At 48.6% G+C, this 23,922-nt stretch overlaps 1 protein-coding gene across 2 annotated transcripts in view; it reads right to left on the bottom strand.

The window, feature by feature from the left end:
* Nucleotides 1-3,390: 3,390 nt before the first annotated feature.
* The window catches only part of CHN1 (chimerin 1), a 215,165-nt gene continuing 194,633 nt past the window's right edge, over nt 3,391-23,922 (bottom strand). For both annotated transcript variants that reach the window (XM_075529496.1, XM_075529497.1), the window contains 5 exons: nt 21,710-21,883; nt 20,823-20,900; nt 14,292-14,429; nt 6,123-6,228; nt 3,391-4,159 (listed from right to left, as the gene is read on the bottom strand). In XM_075529496.1, coding sequence (XP_075385611.1) covers nt 3,988-4,159; nt 6,123-6,228; nt 14,292-14,429; nt 20,823-20,900; nt 21,710-21,883 — 668 coding nt within the window. In that variant the 3' untranslated portion in view covers nt 3,391-3,987. The remainder of the gene's footprint in view (nt 4,160-6,122; nt 6,229-14,291; nt 14,430-20,822; nt 20,901-21,709; nt 21,884-23,922) is intronic.

Raw genomic sequence — 23,922 nt, 5'->3', positions numbered from 1 at the left:
AGGACAGGGCAGAACGGCCCCTGTGGGGTCCTGAGCCTGGAACTCTTCACAGGAGAAGAAATCCCATCTTTCTCCCAGGCAGGGTGAGTGAGATATAATTTTTCTTAAAAATCATGTGAGCCCTTGCTGATTGAGAGGTACTCATGACTTCAAAAAGGCAGAACAATGTGGAAGAGAACAAATGTTTTAATCTGTAATAAAAACAATACAACCTTTTTCAACACAATTGCTCATTGGTCTTAAATTGGTGTTTCAGCTGTAACCTAGTTCCGGGACCGTGGGTAACCAAGGGCAGACAGCAACTTCAGTGCTTTCGTTCATGGTCCTTTGGCAACTGTGACTGTTTAGACAAATGGGTTGAGCGCAGCATTTGGAGAAGGATCAGATGGGTAAGGACTGGGAGCACAGGCTGGCATGGGCACTTATTGCCCCCCCCACTTGACTCTCTGGAGCGGCAAATCCATGGAGAGGAGCCTGGGGCTCTTCCATGCTGTCTGCCCAGTGGGAGCCTGGTGGCCCTGAGGGTTAAGTGCTGGGGTTACTAACCATAAGGCTGATGGTTCAAACCTACAAGTCATTCCTTTGGGAAAAGGTGAGGCTGTTTGCTCCTGTATCAAATTAGTCTTGGGCCCCTCTATAAGGTGGCTACAAGTTTGAATCAACTTGATGGCAGTGAGTTGGGCTTGAGTGTCTGTCCCATTCTAGATGACACACACTCATGCAAAGGGGAAACAGCGAAGTAGTTACAATTGTGATGGGTCCAAGGAAACACATAGATTATTGCCAGTGGTGGTAGAGTAGTTATGCATTGGGCTGTGAACTTCAAGGTCAGTAGTTCAAAACCACCAGAGACCCAAGCCACAGGAGAAAGATGGGGCTTTCTACTCCCGGCAAGAGTTACAGTGTCAAAAACCCACAGGGCAGTTCTACACTGTCCTATAGGGTCATTAAGAGTCGGCATTGACTTGATGACAGTGAATTTGGTTTGGGGTTTTTATTGGCCAAGTGAACATTTTAATGTCAACTTAAAGCACCAGTTGGAAATGTAAGATTATGACTTGTGGTTTCACATTAACTTCAAAAAATGGCAAATACATCCCCACAGTCTCCCTTTAACTCTCTGCTGATGGCTGGGGCTGAGGCCCAAGGTAGCGCGTTCAATACACAAACGTACCAAATCCCTGTGTGGTTGGGAAAGTCTGACTCAAGTAACTTCCTTGGGAATGGGAAACGGGCTTGTTACACGGCTGTTCCTCCAAGATAAAGGGTGGTAAATCCCGACCCCTGACCCTCTGATTCGACTTCCTTTTAGGAACGGGCTTTGCTGTGTTGACGGGGGTGTCAGAAATGCACTCCTTTGAGATTAAACCAGCAGGGGGGCTGGCATAACTTACTGGCATTAGAAATTAACACACAATGTAAAGAAGAGGAAAATCTTTGATTTATCAATAATCGCTGCAAAACTATGTACAAAAAACTGAGAGGATTCAGATATTTTACATTCAGGGCAGTCTCTGAGGTGCTGCCCACCCTGTGGGCACCCTCTGAGAGGTATGTCTCCCTTCCCATTCCAGACTGTGCTGAGAAAACATAGAAATCTCCCCTTCATCATATATACAGATACACACACATACATATATGATTACTGAATAAGGGGCTGCTTGGGCATAGTGTCTTCATTTTACGGAACATCACCCAAGAGTCCGAGTGTATTCTCAGACAATGCAGCTGTTATGTTCACCTACATGCTCTCAAGGAAGGAAGCACAAATGAAACTAAAGATGTACCAAGTGCATGTCTTCCCAGAGCAGGTAAGCAATAATCTTGTACCGAGACACACTCCACTCAGAACTTACCTGAACATCTGCTGAATATTCATGAGGACCATGACTTTCACAGACACTGCTCCAGGCATGTCCAATTCGAACAGTGCCTCCTCCCAGCCAATCTCAGGTCTCTGTTCTTTTGGGAGACAGAGAAGAGTGATTGCCTTCTGGCAAAGCATAATCTTTTACAACAGTTCTTTCTTTGAAAAGACCTTTGTATCTCTTCGGCCTGTTGGCTAAGATCCAGTGTTAAAAGACCTTTGTGTGGAATAGAAGAGTTTGTGGCATTATAGTTACGAGTTGGGCTGTTACTCGTCAGACTCCCAGTTCGAAACCACCAGCTGCTCCGAGGTAGAAAGACGAGGCTTTCTACTCTGGTAGTTAGTCTTGGAAACCCACAGGGGCAGATCTGTCCTGTCTGGTTGGCGTCGACTGGATGGCCTCGGGTTTGGTTTGTAGACTCCGGTCTTGAATGGGAGCATGCACCTCGCGCAGGGGCAGGTTCCTTTGGTCAGATGTCTCCATGTCAAGTTCCATCGTCAGGGCCCTGCCTCCGTGTCTGTTCAGTACTGTACAGTGGCCTCCATTTGAAAGTGAATTTCTTCAGAAACCAATTCTGCGTGGTACGTTCTCTGTACTGCATCCGCCTGTGCATCCAGTGTCGCCTGGCTCGGTGGCCATTTTTCAGAGAGGTTGAGCAGACAGTGGTGACTAAGTGTCTCCTGAATAACTGTACTTTTGTGAATGTAAACATTATGGAAAGCATACCATCCGCTTCCAAAGCCCTAGAGGCAAAAGGATGGGTGGGAACAATCCATATTTCTGCCAGTTTGCCTCTCTTAGAGAGTCTTAAAAGTAAGACGGTGTGAGAGGGCAAAACCGGAGTGTCTTGTACTTTTCCATCTGTAAACGGGACAGAGCTTGGGCTCTGCCAGGATGCACGCTCACTGACACAAAGGCACATGCTCTGGAGGGCCCTTTGCTCAAAGCCTCTGGGGTGGCTGGTGACAGAGTACCAGGCCCAGAACCTGGGCTCCTGGCATCTGGAAGGGACCATTCTTCCCCCTCAGGGGGCACTCAAGTTGTTATCTGGGACTCACCTCTTTTTCTCAGCTCAGTGGACTGTAGGCAACAAACACTTTTGACAAACATAATATTAAAAAGCCACTCTTTTAGATTCTTCTATTGGCTCTGAAGGGACTCCCTTTCTCCTCTCAACAGGTGTACAGGAGCATCGAAATGTGTGCTCAAGGGGCACAGGAAGGAAAGAGGCCCCCAATGAATTGGGTGTGCTCTCAGTAGTTAAACACTTGTGATCTTAGGAACTTGCCACAAAAATGTAATCGTAAACAAAAGAGGGGCGAAGGGAGTACTGTGTATCAGTTAAACTGCTAAACCCGTTTCCCCAAATACTCTCTTAATGTGGAAAAACATGAAGCTATCAATATTTTGATGGCTGAAAGCCTCATTTCATAAACTAATGCCTGCCTGCTTGATTTTTTAAAAATTCAGCAAAATCACAATGGAAAACCAATCATAATGGAAGAGCTAGCATTCTGGGTTGTATATGTTTTTATTGGCACGGATAACTTATTAAAGTAACAAGTCTGAGAAACACATTTTTTGCTTTGGCGGGGAGAGATGGGACTATGTTACAGTCAAAGTAAGAGCGACCGGAAAGAAAACCATTTGAGAAAAGTGAGGACAGGGTATGCAATGCAGGGGCCAGCGAGCGGGTTCAACTACTGGTGGGTGCGAGCAGTCTGAGTCAGGGGACCCGGCAGCAAAGGCACATCGGGTCCCCCTGGGGAGCATGCTGCATTACAAGCACAGGCGGCCCGGGGAGAAGAGGCTGTGCAGGTGTGCGGCTTTCTCGGTACGGGGTTCCCTTGCCAAATGGGGGGCTGGCCATGCAATAGCTGGAGTTTCTCCTACCATGAAGCACACCCAGGATCACGAGGACTGCGAAGCGTGTGTTCACTGTTTTACAAGGACAGCCGGGCAGCACCACGAAAACAACAAAAAGTCCCTTCATCTTAAGCTGGTGTCCCACCCGAACTTCGAACCACGGAAGATTCGGCTACGAGAGCCGATTAAATTACTATCGACATTCCTTCATCTGCCCACCATGTCTCCCTCCCCCGCCTCTCAGATTTAACATTTAGAACAAGATGTCTTCATTTTTGATAAGCAGCTCCACCACCAGTCTCTGGTAACGTATATCGTTCAGCGCGGCCATGGCGTCTAGTTCCGGAGATCTCATCAGGGTTGGTCCAAAAACGATCCCGAGGTTCTCTGCATTCATGAGATTCTCCTTCTCGTGAAGGGTCACTCTGAAAAACACAAGGGCAGGCATCACTGGCTGCGTGGAGGCCGCGGCCGCCGGGGGTTCTGCACGGTGCCTGACCACCAGAGATGCAAGATTGGCCATGAAGGTTTGTGCCCACTTACAGGATACTGATCCTTCCTCGAAGCCCCTCTCTGTACTTCTGAACTTCACAACACTAGCTTTCTTTCATGCTTCCGGCATCTTACTGGGTTTTCAGCCCGGGGCACGGGGCAGCTGTTCCAAGGGTCTGTGGCCTCTCCGCCACAGCTCAGAGCTTCAGGGTCACACTCACTGCCACCAAGTCGGTGCCGACTCACAGCGACTGCACAGGGGTAGAACTGCCCCTGGGGGCTTCTGAGACTGTAACTCTTTATGGGAGTGGACAGCCTCATCTGTCTCCCATGGAGTGGCTGGTGGTATTGAACTGCTGACCTTGTGGTAGAAGAGACTGGGTCATCTTGATGAATCCACTCCCCCCGCTCCCTTTTGGCTGTCTGGTTTTCTGCAGAATATTTCAGCAGGTCAAACTGTTTATTGGGTGCTTAGGGAGAAGGCCACTGCTTCTAGGTCAATTCTGCTTCAGTGACTTTGCAAGGACCCTTGGTGGCATCATGGAGAATGGTGAGGCATCTATTCCAGTTAAGAGTTACCGACTCGGAACCACCCAGGGGGATTCCACCCTGCCCTCTAAGGGTCCCTAGGAGTCGAACATGACTCAACGCAGTGCGTCTGGTTTGAGTTAGAGGGAGAGAGTTGACAGGAATTGGCTCAGGGCAAGCAACCTCGTCAGGGTGCTTACATGTCTACATTCTTTCTACTGCTGAGCAAGGGCACAGAAGCTGTAATTTGAGGGCCATTCCTTTGTTTTAGTGTGGAACATTTAACTGCATCCAGACAGGAAGCAAACTTGAATGCCTAGTGAAGCAATACTCAGTGTATCATTATTCAAAGGCTTCATTAATGCCTGGCTCTTTAAATGAGAGAAAACATGTAGAGATATATGAGGCTAAATAATCATTTCTGTTTAACTTGTGAGTTATGTACCCAAAAGATTCACTGCCATCGAGTCGCTTCTGACTCATAGAGATGCTATAGAACAGGGCAGATCTTCCCCCTGGGTTTCCAAGACTGTAACTCTTTAGAGTGGGCTGGTGGTTTTGAACTACTGACCTTGTGGTCAGCAGCCCAATGTGTAACCACTATGTCGCCAGGGCTCACAAAACAGTTCCTTCTGCAGTGATTTCTAAGCTCCTGTTTCAAATAGAAGTTATATAAAAGGGATGTTCGGTTTTATTGCTTTTTTTGTTTCTGATTAGTCTTATCATTTGGAAATCACTCAAAGCTGATCAGTTAATTTTGAAGGTGCTTCCACTTGTAGACTAGGGAAATAACTGATGCTATTTTAAACACTGGGCCAGAATGAATCAGAAATAGTGTTACTTTCCACTCTTCCTCTTCGCCCTCTGCCACTTTTTCTATGCCAGTGTGCAGTGCTGGCGGCATCAAGGCAATGATCGAAAACCCCATGCGAAGTGAGTCTGAAGTGCCTGTTTTCTAGCCAGCGGATAAGAAAGGGGAGCCTTCTTGCAGGCTGCTCTGCCCTTGCTTTACAATATGCTGGTGGCTTTCCAGCTGCGGCCGCTTCCCAGGCCGTAAGAATGAATGCAGGACAGTAGTGGCATCCCCGGCAGATTGACAAACAGACAAGGGAGCTGCAGACACAGTTACGTCAGACGCATCTGCATTCAGTGTTGCAGGACGCTTTTAGCATCCCTTCTCAAGGAAGGCAACGCCACCCAAGAGAACACGACAGCTCCGCGCTTGTTTATTCCCTTAAGAGAGCGCTCCCCTTCTTTCGCCCTGCCCTCCCCTGGACCCCCCCGCCCTGTCCTCCCCTGGACCCCCCCCCCCGCCCTGTCCTCCCCTGGACACCCCGCGTGGCACCGAGGGCAGGCGCTGTGACTTGCCTCTTCAGATGCGCCATGAGGTAGCGCAGGGTTTCGCAGTGCGCGGGAGGCAGGAGTTTCAGGGCTTCGTGAAGGGTCTCCAACTGCCCGTCAGGGTCCATCATTTCTGAAACAGCAAGGTGAACACCAGGGAGAAGCGTTTTAACAGACCCCTGGCACAGATAGCTCATGGCATTGTCCTTGGGGTGACTCGAAAATGGGGGCATGCTTTCTCACAGATGCCTGGCCACAAGTTCGGGAAGTGTTTGGAAAGCTCAAGGCCCAGATTTCCAAAGGCTCTTTCCATCCAGCAGGGCTGTTCACTTAAGAGGGCTTTTGTTTTCTTTCTTTAAGGTGGAGGAGGGGGTGTTTAGGGTGAGTTTTTTCACTCCGTTGTTATATACTTCGGGAACCGGCATGAGAACTAGTGCAAGCGAAGCCCTGGTGGCTCTGGGGCCAAACGGGTTGCTGGGAACCGAGAGTGGGCAGCGGCTCTGCAGGGGAGTGTGGCCGTCTGCTTCCAGAAGGGTGGAGGCCTTGGAAACCGAATGTGGAAGCTCTACTTGATGAAGGGACCTCATGGCAACGGGCTCATTAGGAACCAGTGCTGGGTAAACAGGGTTTTGTTGGTGGTGGTTGTCGATTCTGACTCACATGTTGCAAAGGAGAATTGTTCCATTGGGTTTTCTTGGCTATCATCTTACCAGAAGTTGATTGCCAGGCCTTTCTTAGGCAGCGCCACATCCAAACTTTAACAGTTGGGTCAACAGTTGAGTGCAACTAGTTTGTGTGACTCTCAAACTAAACCCCAAACTCGTTGCCGCCAAGTGGATTCCGACTCACAGCAGCCAGATGGGACAGGGTAGAACTGCCCCGGTGGGTTTCTGAGACAGTCACTCTTTATAGGAGTAGGAATCTCCGTCTTTCTTTCTCCTGCAGAGGGGTTGGTGGTTTCAAACTACTGGCCTAATCGTTAGCAGCCCAACATGTAACCACTACACCACCACCGGGGCCCCTGCATTTAGAGGGTGTAACTATATATATAAAAAATTCAAGCTCATATGTATACTCCGGTTAAAAATCACATGTCCGAATGAACCATCTTAAAACCTCACTAGCAATTACAGTGATGTGTTGTTCAAAATATTTTGAAAATCCTTTTTGGGTGGCGCGTGCATGCGTGTGCGTGCGTGCGTGTGTGTGTGTGTGTGTGTAGCAATAGTGTATAAGTCACACTCTTTCCCTACTTGATACCATCCCTGCCCAAGTCTTAGTACTTGATAGTCATGATGTATTTCTTTATAAATCAAGCAACATATTGTCCAACATTCAATCTTCCTATTCACTGACCTTAGCTTTCGATTCATTTGGGTTAGATAAAAAGAAAGCTCTTTGCTCAAAGCACCAGCTAGGGCCCCCTCCCCCCCCCTGGGAGACAGGACTTTGAAGGCAACTTCAAAGGCTTGGTGTGGTGGCAGGATCCCTGATGTAGTGGGACTCGCCCCTGGAAGGGGACTGGCTATGTCTGGATAGTTCAGTTCCACTGTGTTGGGTCAGCCACCACCCCCTTGAGTCACAGAAGGCATGTGGAATTCATCCAACACTCCCCTAATCAGAACTGACAGGTGTAGCTTTGGAATTCTGTGCTCCGCCAGAACACTGTAGCACATTCCTGCTTCCACCCAAATGCCAGGAAGTTGGGGTGGGGTGGGGGGTGCAACTGCAGCAGCTGCCTCCACACGGCTGAGCCCCAGTCAGGACAGCAGCTTGGATATCAGACCAGAATCTAACAGTCAAGACACTGGGTCACGCACCTTATTCCTAATTACTTCACCTTACAATCTATCTGAGTCAGGTTCAACACGGGCAGGCCTAAGACGAATACGGGAAGAGTTCTGCACGGGCAAACCATTGAGAGAGGGACGAACAGACAGCTTTTTGAATGTGCATGGCCCCTAAAATGTTTTAATTCAAAGAAATGTTACCATCTCTGCCCAAAACTTCCTGTTTCTGATTCACTTCTTTGCCAAAAAACAAAACTAAAAAAGCATCATTTGTCTTTTTTGCGTGTGTCTCTCATGGTCCTTGACCCTCTGGGTTTTTCTAAGTGACAATCTCTAAGAGAGTCACACCATCTCAGATAATCAAAGTCAGTTATTCAATTGCTAGAATTAAGAGCAGAAAATTCTGTTTCCTGACTACTTTGTTTATAACCATGGGAATCATCTATTTGAATCGACACTCTTCTGGAAACTGATGGAAGTGGCTCCTTGGCATCTACAATCCCTCTTTGTTGGAAGGAGCTACAGGAATGTGAAATTGAAGATGGCCCTGATGGGCTCACGAGTCCCTGCTCCTGGGGCCTGGCCTTCAACTGCAGGTAGTAGATAATGATTCAAGAATAAGGGTAAGTAAATGTTATAGTGTAATAGAATAAGCCAATACTATGGAAAACAGCCAGATTCAGAAGCACGGTGTTACGTGGAGTGTTAGGACAGACCTCAGTGAGAAGGCCTTGAAAGAAGTCAGGCAAGGGGGCTCCCGGGAGAGCTGGGGGAAGGCAGTTCCAGGCAGAAAGTGTGCAGGGCAAAGACCTTGAGAGATAACATGGCCACAGTGCTTTGAGACAGCAAGGAGGTCAATGAGGCGAGAGTGGGGTGAGCCAGGAGGCAAGCAGGAGGCGGCGAGGTAGAAAAGGTACCAAGGCATTCTATCATTAATCCTCAAGATTGAATGCGTCGTGGCAGTGTTGGGTAAGCATTGGACTCTAAGCGCAAGGTCAGCAGTTCAAAGGCAGAAGCTCCTCCCCAGGAGAAAGAAGAGGCTATATAGTCCTATAAAGATGTACAGTTTTGGAAGCCTAGTAGGGTTGCTATGAGTCAGAATTGACTTGATGGCAGTGGGAACAGCAGTGTGAGGACCTGGCGTCTGTTTTTCAGTCTCTCTGGCCGCCATGTTGAAATGGGCTCTAGAAGGGCAAGAGTCTGGGCAGAAAGACCATTTCCGTAAAAACCATGACAACAACCCAGATGAGGGCAGTCAGGAGCTCCGATCACTGGAAGTGCTGAGAGGTTCTGGATTTGGAAAGGCTTTGAAGGTTGGGTGCACAGGGTCTCCCCGTGAGGAAGAGATGACTCAAGAATGACCCAGGTTTTGGACTTAGGCCTGGGGCAAGCTGGGGTGTTCAGTAAATTAGATGAGAAGGATGGGGGAGGGTCAGGAGTTCTGCTTGAGATGTCTAGCAGACACGCAGACAAATGTGCTGATCGTGGATGAATCTGGGCTTCGGGGAGAGGTCCACATTAGAAATAGAAATTTGGGGATGATACATGACAAAAGGCACTGAATACTTACACTAATATCAAAAGTGAGAGATTCTTCTCTCAAACCCAGAACTCTTTTTCTTCTTCTTATGGTCGGATTGCCCATTTTCAAACTGTAAGCTCTGAGACGACCACAGGATAATTTAAGGGGGAGCTACACAAATTAGAATGCATCTAGAGATGAATGACCAGCGCCCAAACTCTTCAAGTACATGAAAGGTTTACACGTGGAAGAGGGTGACACCAGTACTGTGGAAGTTAGGAATTACGTCAGCCAGACACTCCTGGTGAGGGTGAGGCCAAATCTAATCTGTCAATCATGTCACAGCATGATGACGCCTCCTTGATGTCAGAAGCCTTTTGTAGAAGAAAAAGACATGACCTCTCTCTGTGACTCTTCCTTCCTGCTTGCTGGGACTCTGCCCCTGACCCTGAGAGCTGCCCGCACCCTGCTGTGTTTCCCCCACGAAGCATCCATGTTTCTCTGCACCCACTGGCCTGCTTCTCAATTCACCATGCGGCGTCACTGACCTTCGACCTGTGAATCTGAAGGGGACTATGGACTACCATCGGACTTATGGACTTGAGCTGGACTGCGCTGGAATACCTTCTTGATATATAATTATTGCTTGATATAAAATTGGTTCTTGCAGCTATATAACTACCACTGGATTTGTTTCTCTAGACAACCCGGCCTAACACCAGGATGAGTGCCAGATAAGGGGGTTGCAAGCAGGTAGACTTGTTGTATGGACCCAAGGCTTGATGGCTGTTACAGCTGCCCGACCACCGTGGGATGGCTGCTCGTCAAAGCACTGAATCTGTGGTTCCTAAGAATTTCAAGAATATGCTATAGAAGGAAGTCTTGCTAAACCGACCCATTTGTGTAGCCTGAGATTCCATGGTGATCCTTAACATCAAATGATAAGCTTACTCATTCAACAAACAGGGTTTATTGAATTACGTGAGGGCCCATCAGACACCGTGGGAACAAGCATGAGCGAGAGAATGCTGGTCTTCAGTCTAGCGGGAAAGCTGAGATGTGAACAGACCTGGTGCGAAAGGAAAGGCCCGGCCGAGGTCTGGGCCACGCACAGGGGGACTACAAAGAGGGGGGTCAGTGAACTGGGGACCCAGAGAAGACGACGGTGGCACTGAGGAGAGTCTGCGAGGGGCTGGAGAACACAGGCACTGTCAGGGCAGGGCACGGGCGCTCTGAAGGGGACTCAGGACACTGTAAAATGTAGTTGTGACTGTTCTTTCCCGGAGAAGGGGACTTGGCTGAGCCAAAGGAGTGCGTCAGCAGGCCAGAGCTGGGGAGCTCAACAACCTCTCATGCCCGGGGGCATCTCTTCGGGGAATTCTGGTTGCGGGGCAAAGGGCCCGGGGTTTTGTTTCTGAGTTTACCATCTGACTCATTCAAGGTTAGCACACCAGCTGAGTCATGGAGCTTTTCAAAGTTCTTCTGGGAAAGAAGCCCTCAGACCGCGTGGCCGGAGGCAGTTTTCCCACCCTCAGCACCGCCCGGAGAGCTCGACCCTGGCAGTGTTTTCCGCATGGCCAGGAACCATCCCAAAGTTGATGAGTGAGCAGATGCGGTGAGAACCACGGTCCTTGTCTCCTCAGGCCTTCCTATCCCAGCCCTGCAATTCCTTAACTGGCCGGAGCCAGGATGAAGGAGTGCGTGGAGGAAAGCTTCTAGGTAGGTTCAGACAGGAGGCTCCGTGGAATCACGAAGCTCGTCAAGCCTGCCCCGGCCTCGGCCACTCCTTGCAGCCCCTTAACACTCCCTGTGGTCACTCGCGGCCAGCCGTCGAGCTGCAGGCTGTCCAAGGGAGGCTGCGGCCAACAGAGCTCCCCAAGTGTAGCGGGAGAAAACTTTCCGGGGAGCCCGGGTGGTTTGGTTTTGTTCACCAAGGATGGTCATGAATGCCAGACACGCAGGAGACCTACAGAAAATGGCCCGAGTCCTTTTAGGGCCCGAGAGATGAGAGAGAGAGAGAGAGAGAGAGAGAGAGAGAGAGAGAGAGAGAGAGAGAGAGAGAGGTTTAAGAGCAACAGCTTCAGGTGGGAGCTTTGAGCTGCTCCTTTTGGAAGGGGTTCTTCTCCATCTTTCTCTGTTTTCTACAGTTTTTGTTTCTGGTTCCATTAGGTGAGCCAGAGAGGGTGGCCCAGCAGGGAGGCTGAGGGCTTTAAGTTCGGCAGGTAAGGGTTTGATGCTTCCAGCGACGTCACCTGGGCCCTTACACGTACACTCCGCAACATGTCTTCTCAACGCACCATCCCGATGCACAGTGCCAGGCCTGGCTCCTGGCTGGCATCCATCTGCTGGGGGTTCCGTCAGTGCTACCTTCTCCCATCTGCTTTCTTTTTAGGAGAACCACTATCCATACCTCAAAGGAATGAAACAGACCGCACCGGAGGAGGCCGATCGCCCGTCAAGAAGGATGTCGCTATGGAGCATGGAGCAAGGAGCATGCCAGGCTGCTTGGCGCCACAGACGCCACAGTGATGGAGTGGCAGTGGAAGGAGGAGGCGCTTCCCCCTGATTCGGGGAGCATGTTTCTTCTGAGGTGACTTGCAGCGCTCCCTGCTCTCTGAGGGCAGAGGTAAGGGAGGTTGCCGATTTTACACAGGAAGACCACTTCAGACACAGGCCACTGAACAAAGATAAATGATTTGGAAGTGGAGTAAGAATCATCAAATCAGGGACACTCCTTCAGCACAACAGGACGGATGTGGGGAGGGTGGGGAAGAAGTGAGGTTCTTTGGGAGGGAGGAGCAAAAGGCCTTGGGGTCTACCCAGGAGGACTTGGCATTTCCTTTGAGCAGACAAGCTGCAAGTGTCACGTTCAGAAACTGGTGGGAGTCCTGATTCCGTCCTGTTGCTCACCAGGTTAGCCCAGGACAGGTAAGCACTGAGGCTCCAGATTAGGCACAAGAGACCAGTCAGCTCTCTGAGGAGGACACCACACACACACACACACACACACACACACACACACACACACACACACACACACACACACACACACCAAGAGACAGGAACGACCCTCCGTTTCCACCACAGGCCCTGAGTCTCTGCTAAACCCAGGCGCTTTCCTGTTTCTAGTGGGCAAGGTTGTGGGCAGCCGTGTGACCCTCACGGCTGTTCCCTGCACGCGGACTTGAACCAACTGGCAAGAAATCAGGCCTACAAGGAACTGACCACAAGTATTCTCCACAACAGCTCTGAAGGGAAAACCCGAAAATGCGAACAAAGAAAGCTGGGCTTTGTACGAGGTCTAAGTCAAAAGGCAAGTCAAGGGTGCTAGGGAGAGGCGCCCTGGTAGTTCAGTGGTTAAGCACGTGACTGCTAACCGAAGGTGGGCGGTTTGAAGCCCCAGCCCCTGCGTGGGAGACAGGGGCGGCAGTCTGCTTCTGTAAACAGGCACAGCGGTGGAACGAACGCCTATTGGGGCAGTTAGTTCCACTCGCTCCCACTGGGTCGCGGTGAGTCACAGTGGGCTTAATGGCAGGGGTTTGGTTTTGCTTACTAAGGAAGTGATGTGATGATTTAAAGATCCAGGGAACCTTATAGGCTTGAAGATAAACAAACAGCCATCTATCAGGGAAGCAAGAAAGCCATCATGGAAGAAGCACACCAGTCTGTGTGATCATGCGGTGTCGACACCATCAGGTATCAGGCATCAGAAGACCCAAAACCCATCTGTAGCCAATTAGACATCCCCTCACAGCAAGGTCATAAGGAAGGGATGAGGCAGCCAGAGTGCAGTACAGCACTGACAAATCACCCAACACTCCTCTAGCCCGTTAATGCGTCCTCCCCCCACTATCATGACCCCAGTTCTACCTTACAAACCCGGCTACCCTAGAGCATGTACATTGGTACAGATAAAAGCTCTTGACACACAGGATCCAGGACAGACAGACCCCTCAGGACCAGTAATGGGGGCAGTGGCACCAGAAGGAAAGGGGAAAGGTGGGGGGAGGGAGAAAGGGGGAGTTACCATGATCGACGCGAACCCCTCCAGGGCGAACAACATAAATGTGGGTGAAGGGAAACAGCGGACGGTGTAAGATATAAAAATAATAATGATTTATAATTTACCAAGGGTTCATGAGGGTGGGAGGGTGGGGAAGGGAGGGGAGAAGAGGAGCTGATACCAAGGGCTCAAGTAGAAAGAAAATGTTTTGAAAAGGATGATGGCAACATATGTACAAATGTATCTGGTACAATAGATGTATGGATTGTTGAGCCCCCAATAAAATTATTTATAAAAAAATAATTAAAACATAAAATAACATGGACAAAACAAAGATCCAGGGAACATATGGTTTTAGAGAAAAAAGCAAAGAGACAGTAAGTGTGTGTCTTTTCCTAAAACCAGTCACTCGGACACTTAAATTTAGAAATTTCTGTGGTGGTCTGACAGTCACTTTGACGTCTGCTGCTGCTGTTGGTTCATTTTGGTTTTCTAGGGCTTCTCTCCCACTTCTTAACTGAAGGGATGTAAGTCCATACGTGATAAGCACTGCCGCTGAGTGGTGAGCTCCTGTTCTGGAAAGTGAGGCTTGGCATGGGGCGAGGAGACTGCCGGGGGCAGCAGCCACGAATGACCCAAATGGAGAACAGTGTCTCGGGATACGTAGGACATGGAAGACCACTCCAAGAGCCCACTGCCACGGAGTCCACGCAGACTCACTGGGACTCTCCAGGACAGGGTCGGACTGCCCACAGAGGGGGCACCATGGGGGACGTACTTCCTAAAATGCATGGAAAATAGCCAGCAGGAAGGCCTGGAACAGCGGCTCCCGAGAGGAGGCGCCGTCAGGTTCCTCGGGACACACGCACACGCATACTTACTCGCAGACTCTATAAACTTAGGGTAGGCGTCGTATGTGATGAGTGGAATCGGCAAGTCCCTGAAGTACAGTTTAAGCGCACCAGTGATAATGTTGATGTCTTCATACATGGTCACAGAAATATCTGCCTTCTCGCCATCTGTCACAAAGATTAAGAGACATAAAGAGAAATACCTGGACTCAGAGCACAGTTTTTTATAAAAGGACACAATTGTGCATATCATCGGTTTTTAATGATCAGCAATGCTTCCGTGTTTTGTTTTTTAAAACACCTAATTCGGGGTGCACAATAAACACCAAACTCACTGTCCTCAATTCCGACTCCGAGTGACCCCACAGGGCAGGCTAGAACTGCCCCTGTGGGTTTCTGAGATGGTAATTCTTCCGGGGGTAGAAAGGCCCCCAAGGAGCAGATGGTGGTTTCAAACTCCTGACCTTGCAGTTTGCAGCCGGTGTAAGCAGTACACCACCAGGGCTCCGACAATGCACAAGGGCAATGCCACAGATCCACGGCCAATTTTCAGGGAAACGACAGAAGGTTTCTACTCTGAAGTGACTTATTTTTCCCATGCTTTACTATTGGGGGGAGGGGGGAGTTGGCTGGGAGAGGAATGAGGTCTGTAGAAATACCTCTTCCTTTCATAGCTAGTCAAGAGTTCCCAGGAGAATGGTGTAGATTTCCTATAAATATTAAAAACCAACCCAAACCAAAAAATCCCCACAGCAAATATGAAAGCAGAGGCAACCCTAATTTAAAGGAGCTGAGACCCCCTAGTGCATAAGACTGCCCCAATTTCAACCCAAACAAACCTTAAGAGCAGTGTTTCCCCACATGGGCGATACCAGGCACCCTCCGCCCCCCACCAGGAGGCACAAGAATGATCAGGGCGGAGGGGCTTCAGAAGTAGATAGTTCAATGTTATCCTGGATTATGGGCTATAGTACAAAAGTTTTTACCTGCTAGGGGGACCTTGAGTCATCTTTCTGAAAATAGAAGGGTAGGCCAAAGAAGTTTGGGAACCTATGCCTTGGACCCATATTCCCCTTTCTACAACCCTCTGGTCCTCTGTGACCCACCGTCCTCTGGCGTGAGTCTTCCATCTTGTGCAGCATTCTATCCTGAGACTTGCCACGAACGGCCCGGTACCCTCCCAGGAGGGACTAGGTCTGAGAGCCTGTGCAGTAAATACATCCGTACCCTTCAATTCACCTCAGACCCAAGAGTCAGGAGAAGGACCTGTTCCACCCGAGCCTAATTCTGCATCAAGAGGCCTGTGCAGTGAACACTGAGAGAGCATCACTCGCTAACCAGATCTCTGTTCAGGGACAGAGGGGGCCGGGAGGGGTATTTTCTTCATGGGACCCCAAGCTGCTCCTCGTCTACATGACAATAAAACACTTTTCTGTTCCTTTTGCATATTATCCACTTTCTGTCCATTGTCTAATAAAGCAGGACCAGAACCCCAAGTTGGATGATAATGTCAAGTTCCTACACTCCACATCTAGATCCTGACTGTATCGCAGGGCAGGGGCAGTGGTCAAAGGCATAAGTAAAACACAGCTCCGTTGTGTTGAAATAACTCGACTAGAAGACATTACAAAATGGGGAATGACTTCAGATGTACTGACATCCAGGACTCTCCAGGAAAGCTAGCCCGCCTTCAGAGGGGCCCCAGGTGGACACATGTGCACGCACCACTTTGTTAAAATACTGAATTTTCATCGACACCCTGGTGGTGTAGTGGTTACAGGTTGGGTTGCTAACAGCAAGGTGAACAGTTCGAAACCATTAGCTGCTCCGCAGGAGAAAGATGGCAAGGTTTCCGACTCCTGTAAAGTCTCAGAGACCCACAGAGGCATTTCCACCCTGCTGGAGAGCATCGCTATGAGTCAGAATTGACTTGGTGGCAGTGAGCGAGAAATGCAGTCCTGGGGGTGTTAGGGATTAGGAGCTGGGCTGCCAACTGCAAGGTCCATAGTTCAACACCCCCCAGCTGCTCTCTGTGGGAGAAAGAGGAGGCTGTCCGCTCCTGTAAAGATGGACAGATTCGGACACCCTACCTAGCCTCTATGAGTCAGTATTGACTTGATGACCATAGATTTTAAATACTTAATCAGTGTCTACTCTGAGCGAAGACCCCACCCTAGGTTCCTTCCATTTAATTTGGCCAACTGGAGGGCTTCTATGGATAGCAAAGGAGCCTCCTTTAATATGCAAACACCTCCCTGATCTCTCAGAGACATCCAAATGTAAACTGATCGGGACTTCCTGCCCCTCTTTCACACTTGGCTTGAAATCAGATGCAGTGTCAGTACAAATTGAGATAAAGCTCTTTCTGGGAGAAGTGAATTAGACTGCTTCCCAGGGCGGGGGTGGGGGTGGGGTGGGAGAGTGGCCTTCGGGAAGTCTGGAGGTGCTGGGGGCCCAAGGTCCTGGGGAAGGAGAACAAAGCCAAAGATAAATGTCCACATTTTACTCAGGAAAGAAAGAATAAGTTCCCTTCTCCTTCACCTCACAGCTCCCATTTCTAATACCAATGAATTGTTTTTCCAGTAGAATCCGGACTTCCCTTATCCTATCCCATTACAAGGAGCCGGGTTATGCTTTGGGTGGCTAAACCCCAAGTTCCGATGTTTGAAACCACCAGCGGCTCCATGGGAGAAACACGAGGTTTTCTGTTCCCGTAAAGATGAACTGTCTCAGAAACCCACAGGGCAGTTCTCCTTCATCTCGCAGGGTGCTCTGAGTCCACTCAATGGCAGTGAGTTTGGTTCTGGTTTGGTCCCACTATGAAGAGAGCCCCCGTGTCACTGCTGGGTGGTGTTGAACTGGATGCCACAAGGTGAACAATTCAAACCAACCAACCAGCTGCTCCTGGAAAGATTTACAGCCTCAAACACCTGATGCAGGGTCGCGATGAATCAGAACCGACTTGATGGCAGTGGGGTTCTGTTTGCTTTTCTCCCCACATTATAGATCTAACGTTTATATTTTAGTTTGGTAAATAAAGTCATCATTATGGTAACATCATGCTTTGCACAACGGCTTAAACAAGATTTGAAGACTGGCCCGAGGACCTTGTCCCACTCAGAAAAGTTTTACTGTGTGAAGATGCTACATGGATTAGCAGCCACTAACCCTGCTTCACGCACCTCTAAGCTCTACTTCACTCGGCACCTCTCCAGAGTCGGCCCCAGGGCCTTTGCATACTCTTCCTCCTTGACCAAAGCGTTGACCTATCCGGTACCTTTGATACTGAACTATGTATTCAACAAACACCTTACTGCCTTCAGACAGACGCTAACTCACCGCTTCTTTTCTCGTCTTTTCTTCTTCAAGGAAGACTCTTCTGCCTCCATTATTCCCCCATCTCCACCTGCTGCCCCGCCCCCAGACTAGGTTAAGCTTTTTCAGCTATTCACATTCTCACTTATGACATTTGGGGAAAATATGTTACATACTCCTCGTGATGCTTAGTCGCTGTGAGCCAGGAAAGACCCCCGTCTGCAACATCGCCGTTCCGATTGCTGCATCCCTTCCAGTCCCGGGCTCTTCCGGGGGCCTGGGGCTCTGCGTGGGCACGCTCAGGGAGTTTTACCTGCTAGGACCTTCCTAGGGGCCTCGTGCCGTGTCCCGGTCACAGAAGCCTTCGCTGTTCCACCGGAAGACAAAGGGAGCACAGCTATGATGCCACCTGCCAAGCTGAGACTATCTCCTACCCTAGGGGAAGTTTTCCAAGTTCTGCTTTTTAAAAAGTGCCCCACTCGAATAAACCCATTATTTCTGAATTCTACGGATCCTACCTTTTTATTCTTTATCTTAAATTTTTTTTCTTCTTTTTCTAAAGTTTTTTTTTTTTTTTAAGAGCAGTGTTAAGTTTTCAGGGGCATAGTACAGAAAGTAGAATTTCTGTTCTCTCTGCTCCCACGTCACTTTTCTTGTTCACATTTTGCGCCCCTGTGTGACTCACCACCATGGAGCCGATATGGATTCATTCCTAACAGAAGCCCAGGGCTTACAGTAGGGGCCAGCTCTTGGTGATGCACAGTCCCAGGGGCTTTCAACAAATGCATGATGGTGTGCGTTCACATTATCGTATTGTACAGAAGAGCTCCACAAGCCTCAAAATGCCTGTGTGCCACCTAGCCGCCCCATCTCCCTGGCAACCACTCATCCTCTCTCGTCTCCATACTCAGAGCCCAGAAAGTCAGCCCGTTGCAATCCGCCAGCAGGTAGCTTTTTTGGACTTCTGTTTGTCACGGGGCAGCACACAATGAAGGGTCCTCGGAATCTTTTCATCACTTAATAGCCCATTTCATTTCTTTGCTGTGTGGACGCACACAGTGTGTCTACCCAGTCATCTACGGAAGGACATCCATTTCTTTGGGGCATCATGAATAGAGCTGCTATATACACTCCGTGCAGGTCTTCAGGTGGGCTTGTTTGGGTCTGCCTTGGATAATTACCGAGGAGCCTCCTTTCTGCCATGCGCCCACCACGATCTCATTCTATGGAAGTATAAGCGATCACTCATAATTATTTCAAATTTCCTTTTCTCCCTGTATTTAGCACCCCATTTCTGTGAACCAAGGAGGCCTGGTGGCCTAGTGGTCACGTGCTGGGCTGCAGCCCACATGGCTGGCAGTTCAAAACCACCAGCTTCTTCCTGGGAGAAAGACTGGGGTCTCTACTTCCATCTCCGTTACAGTCTCGGAAACCTACCGAAGAGCAGCTCCTACTCGGCCTCAACCCAGCGCCACTGAGTCCTGGGAACACGGGTGTTCTGAGCTGTTCATCCGAGACCCATTGCTACCATTCTTCACACGACCCCTGGTTCCCATCCCTAGGGTCGCGGTGTAGCTGTAGAGGAACCACGGCAAACTCTTCGCGAATTTTCAAATTGTCACTGGCACTTTCAAGGGCAGAGTCAGGCTGGCTTGCACCTCTGGTGAGAGGGAAGACAGCCATTTCTTTGCTTTCTGGGACCCAGGGACACACTCAATTGGTCCTTGTTGGCTTATTTCTGAGCATCATGGCCAGGGGCTGGGAAGGGGCATGTTTAGTTGCCATCTTCCAGAAGAAAATAAAAAGACCCTTGTAGATCCTTTACTTGACACAGATTGTTCTTCATGATGCTTATTTGGGCTGTAACACATGATTATCTCACTTCAGCTGTTTTGTTGTTGTTTGGCTGTTAGCAACTTCTTGGGCTCTAGCCTGTATTTCTTCGTATCAGGTTGGTAAAAGTCACAACTTACTGGTATTCCTTTCTGTCTCCTGCTTTCGATGCCTTCAAGAGGTTGGTGGCGCGGGGGAGGGAGGTCAGCAAGATGGAATAAGAAATAGATGTTTGCAAAGGAGAGAGGTTCTTTAAAAGCTCACTGCTCTTTTTTTGCTTTCTTAGTTTGTGTTTTACTTTCTGTACTTGAGGCGACAGCTCCACTTTGGTAATATCTTATTCTAGTACTTAAAGTAAAGGCACATTGAAGAACCATGGAAACTGAGCTTAATTTAAATGCCAGTCTGAAAAATTAATAAAACGCCTCCTCTCCTCCACATACGAGTCGACTCTTGGCTCAGTCAGGGGTAGTGATCTGGGTGAGAAAAGCCGGGGGGACAAGACAGAGCTATGTGGGTCCACTCCAGGCAGGATTCCAAGGGTTACACCCCTCCCTTTCTTCTCAGTAGAGTTATGATAAATGTAATCGCTCTCTGTGCATTGGGACACAGAAAGCCAAACTAGCTATTGCAATGAGCAAATCTGACAAGATGCCCCTACAATGTTGAAGGGAAAGGCTGTGCCTTTGAGGGTGAAGATGCCTCTGGATCCAAGCCAGGGTATTTTCAGTCACCTCATATGCATGTGAAGAAGTACCAATGCCTTTGAACTACCGTGCTGGGGAAGAATATTGAAAGAACCATGGACTCCCAGAAGGACAAACAAATCTGTCTTGGAAGAAGTACAGCCAGAGTGCTCCTTAGAGGCAAGGATGTAATCGGGACATGTTATCAGGAGACCTGGAGCAGGACACCATGCTTAGTAAAGCAGGGGGACAGCAAACAAGAGGAAGGCTCTTAATGGGCGGACACCGTGGGCCCCCATGGACTCAGCATCAGCACAGTTGTGAGGATGGTGTAGGGCCAGGCAGCACTTGGTTCTGCTGTGCACAGGGTCCTCGGGAGCCTGAAGCAACCTGTGGTGCCTAGCAGCAACATCGTGCATTCTGGTGAACACAGACCAGCCTTGGTTACTCAAATATTGATAAGATTATTCTATTTTATTCTTCTTTCTTACCCTACAGTTTAGCCATTTAATACCTACAATGAATAAAAAAATAGAAAACATTATAAACTAAGAACCTGAATCTTTTTATTGGATGTAACAATCATCAATAATTTTAAAACAACAACAGGGGAAAAAAGAGACCATCATAAAAATAAAATGCACAAAAAACCCTATAAGAGTGTTCTTGGTTTTGGGGGTGCAAAAGTATCCTGGTCCCAAGTGAAGGGACATCCTGAAGAACATACCTCTGTCGAAAGCCATCTTGACATCTTCAATTAAGTCACTGAATCCCGATACTCGGTACAGCCCTTCAGAATTAAGACCTGGAGGGAGGCACAGGGGGCTGATTAGTTTCTTGGGAATTCCGTGTATTTTCTTCAAATTCCAAGCTTTCTCCACAGTTGGGGCCAACCAGGTCATGTGGCAGAAATAAAGTATCCACGTTTGGAGACCTGCGACACTTTTCTCCTAAAAAAAGCCCTTTCATTCACAGTTCTGTAACTCTCACCTAATGTCACCCGAACACGTGTCATTTGGCTCATCAGCTTGTCTAATTAGATCAAAGAGATGAAGTCTTAAGGGAAAGACTTTATCACCCAATTACATAACATCTTACATAACAGGAGATGAAGCTGAAAGATATTAATAGGCTTGCAGCAGCTTTTCCCCAGTAGGAAGGCATAATTAGGGTACTGCTCTGGTCTTGGCCTTGGGTCGTGATAACAGAGCATGCACACCTCTGCTATGAAGACTTAAAAACAGACATGAAAACCTAATTGAGCCGGTCTCTGTGGGTCACCTTTGGCAGATGGGAAGCATCTTCTATAGATTTATCGTCAGCTCATTTTTTAGAACAACTGGTTAAGTAGGAGGGGGCTTCAAAAAGTTTGTGGGAAAATTCCATTCTCTTTTGACTGAGTTTTTGCACGGCTTTTTGGGAACCTCTGCATGTACCTCGAAATCATGCTGCATGATTACTTGCTGAGTGAGTTCACTTCAGACCTTCATGCCAGTGAACTAGCTGAGAGCACCCCCCCCCCGCACCCCAAAGGAGACAAAGTGCTGTGCGAGGAGGCACCCAGGAAGACATTCGGGCACCTGTGTGCTGACGATGGCTCTGGACATGCCTTACCCCTGGACTCGATTTCCCTGATGCACATGTCCACCACCATGGGCCGCTTTGTGATGTGGGCTTTCACGAGCGTGGTCAGGTCACAGCTGTACACCTTTTTGACATGCTTCAAGTCTGGCTTACAGTCGTTTGGGACCATCTTGGAACACTGCTTGTGAACATTCAAACCACAATCTAAAACAACAGTAACAGCAAAGAATAGAAAAGATCCGTTACATGCCCACCATCCTCGAGTGGCTGCTTTAGCACAGACGCTCCTTGAATCGGGCTTCACTGGGGCTTGGTCTCCAGCGGTGCCTGGAGAATGGGCAAACAGTCTTCCCTCTTTTCTCTCGGGAAACACTGGTGTCAGGCTAGGGGCTCAGGGATCCAGACTGAGGAGTTGTATGATCCCAGGAGAAGATACATTTTAAAAACCCAAATTAAATGGTTAATTTAGGGACTGTAAAATGCACTATTATGTCGGCCAGCTTACTCCGATGATTAAAGTTTACATAAAAGTCAGAATTAATGGGGATATAGGTGTATTTTCTGGAGGAAGGCGGGGCTTTCTGCTCTCGTAAAGAGTTACGGGCCTGGAAACCCGCAGGGGCAGGTCTACCCTGTTCAATAGGGTCACTGCGAGTTGCAATGGACTCGTGGCAGGGAGTTTGGTTTGGGGAATAAAGGTTCATTTAATTACACTTGCTATAATGCGGGATTGGACATGCGGCCCTCTTAAAATGGTGCTGCTCATACTCCTCTCTATTCACAACTATTTGTACAGATGGAATATGCATTTCATCTTGTGCAGAGCCTGTACACAGACCAAGAGGCAGCCATTCAAACAGAACAAGGGGACGATGCAGGATTTAAAGCAGGCCAGGTGTCCATCGGGGCTGAATCCTTTTATCAGAAGTATTCCATTTGTATGCTGAGCAAATAATCCAGGAAGCTGGACTAAAGGAAGAACTGGGCACCAGGATTGAAGGCCAGCTTTCTGACAACCTGACCTATTCAGATGACACTGCCGTGCTCACAAAAAGCAAACAGGACTGGACACACGTATGTTGAAGATCAGAGACTACTGACTTCACTACATGTTATAACTCAATGTGGGGGGGAGAGGGGAATTGCTCACAATTGGACGAATAAAAAGCATGATAAATGTTGAGAATATTGACGCTGTCAAGGATTTCATTGCACTTGGATCTGCACTCAGCTCGCAGGGAAGTTGCAGCCAAGAACTCAAACAAGGTGTCGCACTGGGCAGACGCAATCCCTAAGGCCTCCCTTGAGTGGAAAAGCAAGGCGGTTACTCTGTGGACTGAGGTGCCTCAGCACGCCAAATCTGGACAACACGAACAAGGAAGAAGTCCCGATGCTTTTCCACTCCGGGGTTGCTGAAGGACATTGAATAGACAGACCACGGATGGCTCCCACCATGGGCTCCAACACAGCACCAACGGTGGGGCCGGTGAGGACTGGGCCGTGCTGGGTTCTGTGCGCACAGGGTTGTTTGGCGTTAGCACTGACTTGATGGCACCGGACAGCAATCATAGATAATTAAGCTGGCGGCTCACAGCAGCTAGTACTGGTTCTACTACTATGGTCCCAGCTTACAAATTTATTGAGGGTTTATTAGAGTCAGGCTCTGTTCCAAGTGCTCTCCATTTACTGTTTCATTTAAACTCACAGAGCTCTATAAAGCAGGGACGATCCTTCTTCTCCTTTTTGTAGCTGAGGACGCCAAGCATGGAAGGCTCAAGCAATTTATGCAAGCTCATGCAGTTGGCGAATAGCAGAACTGTGTTTCCAGCCTCAGCAGTATTCTAGAATTACTCATTTTAGCAACCACACCACCGCTATTGAAGTTACACTTTGCCAAATTAAACCTTTACCGAGTTGTAACTTGTAATGTGCAAGAACCAGGCCATTTTCTAGTTGACAATTTAGACATTTACATTTTTCAACAAGGAGAATACAATGAAATTTTAGAAGGGAGAGAGAGAAGATGGGTATTTGCCTCCACGGGACTGTAGACTGAAAAGCCAGTCACTGGATAATTCAATTGAAGTAAGTCAGGGTTACCCTTCAGTTTTTAAAAAGATAACCCATATGTTCTTAAATTCATGAAAGAAAGCTAGATGCTAACTTCTTATAAAGTCAATAAAAATGGGCCTAGAGATTTTACAGTTAGATCCTAATAAACTGATTTAAAGACCATACAACGC

The sequence above is a fragment of the Tenrec ecaudatus genome, chromosome 13 (assembly GCF_050624435.1).
Source record: "Tenrec ecaudatus isolate mTenEca1 chromosome 13, mTenEca1.hap1, whole genome shotgun sequence".
In the NCBI taxonomy this organism is placed as follows: domain Eukaryota; kingdom Metazoa; phylum Chordata; class Mammalia; order Afrosoricida; family Tenrecidae; genus Tenrec; species Tenrec ecaudatus.
Note: the sequence above shows the minus strand (reverse complement) of the source record. Positions and strands in the feature narration are given on the sequence as shown.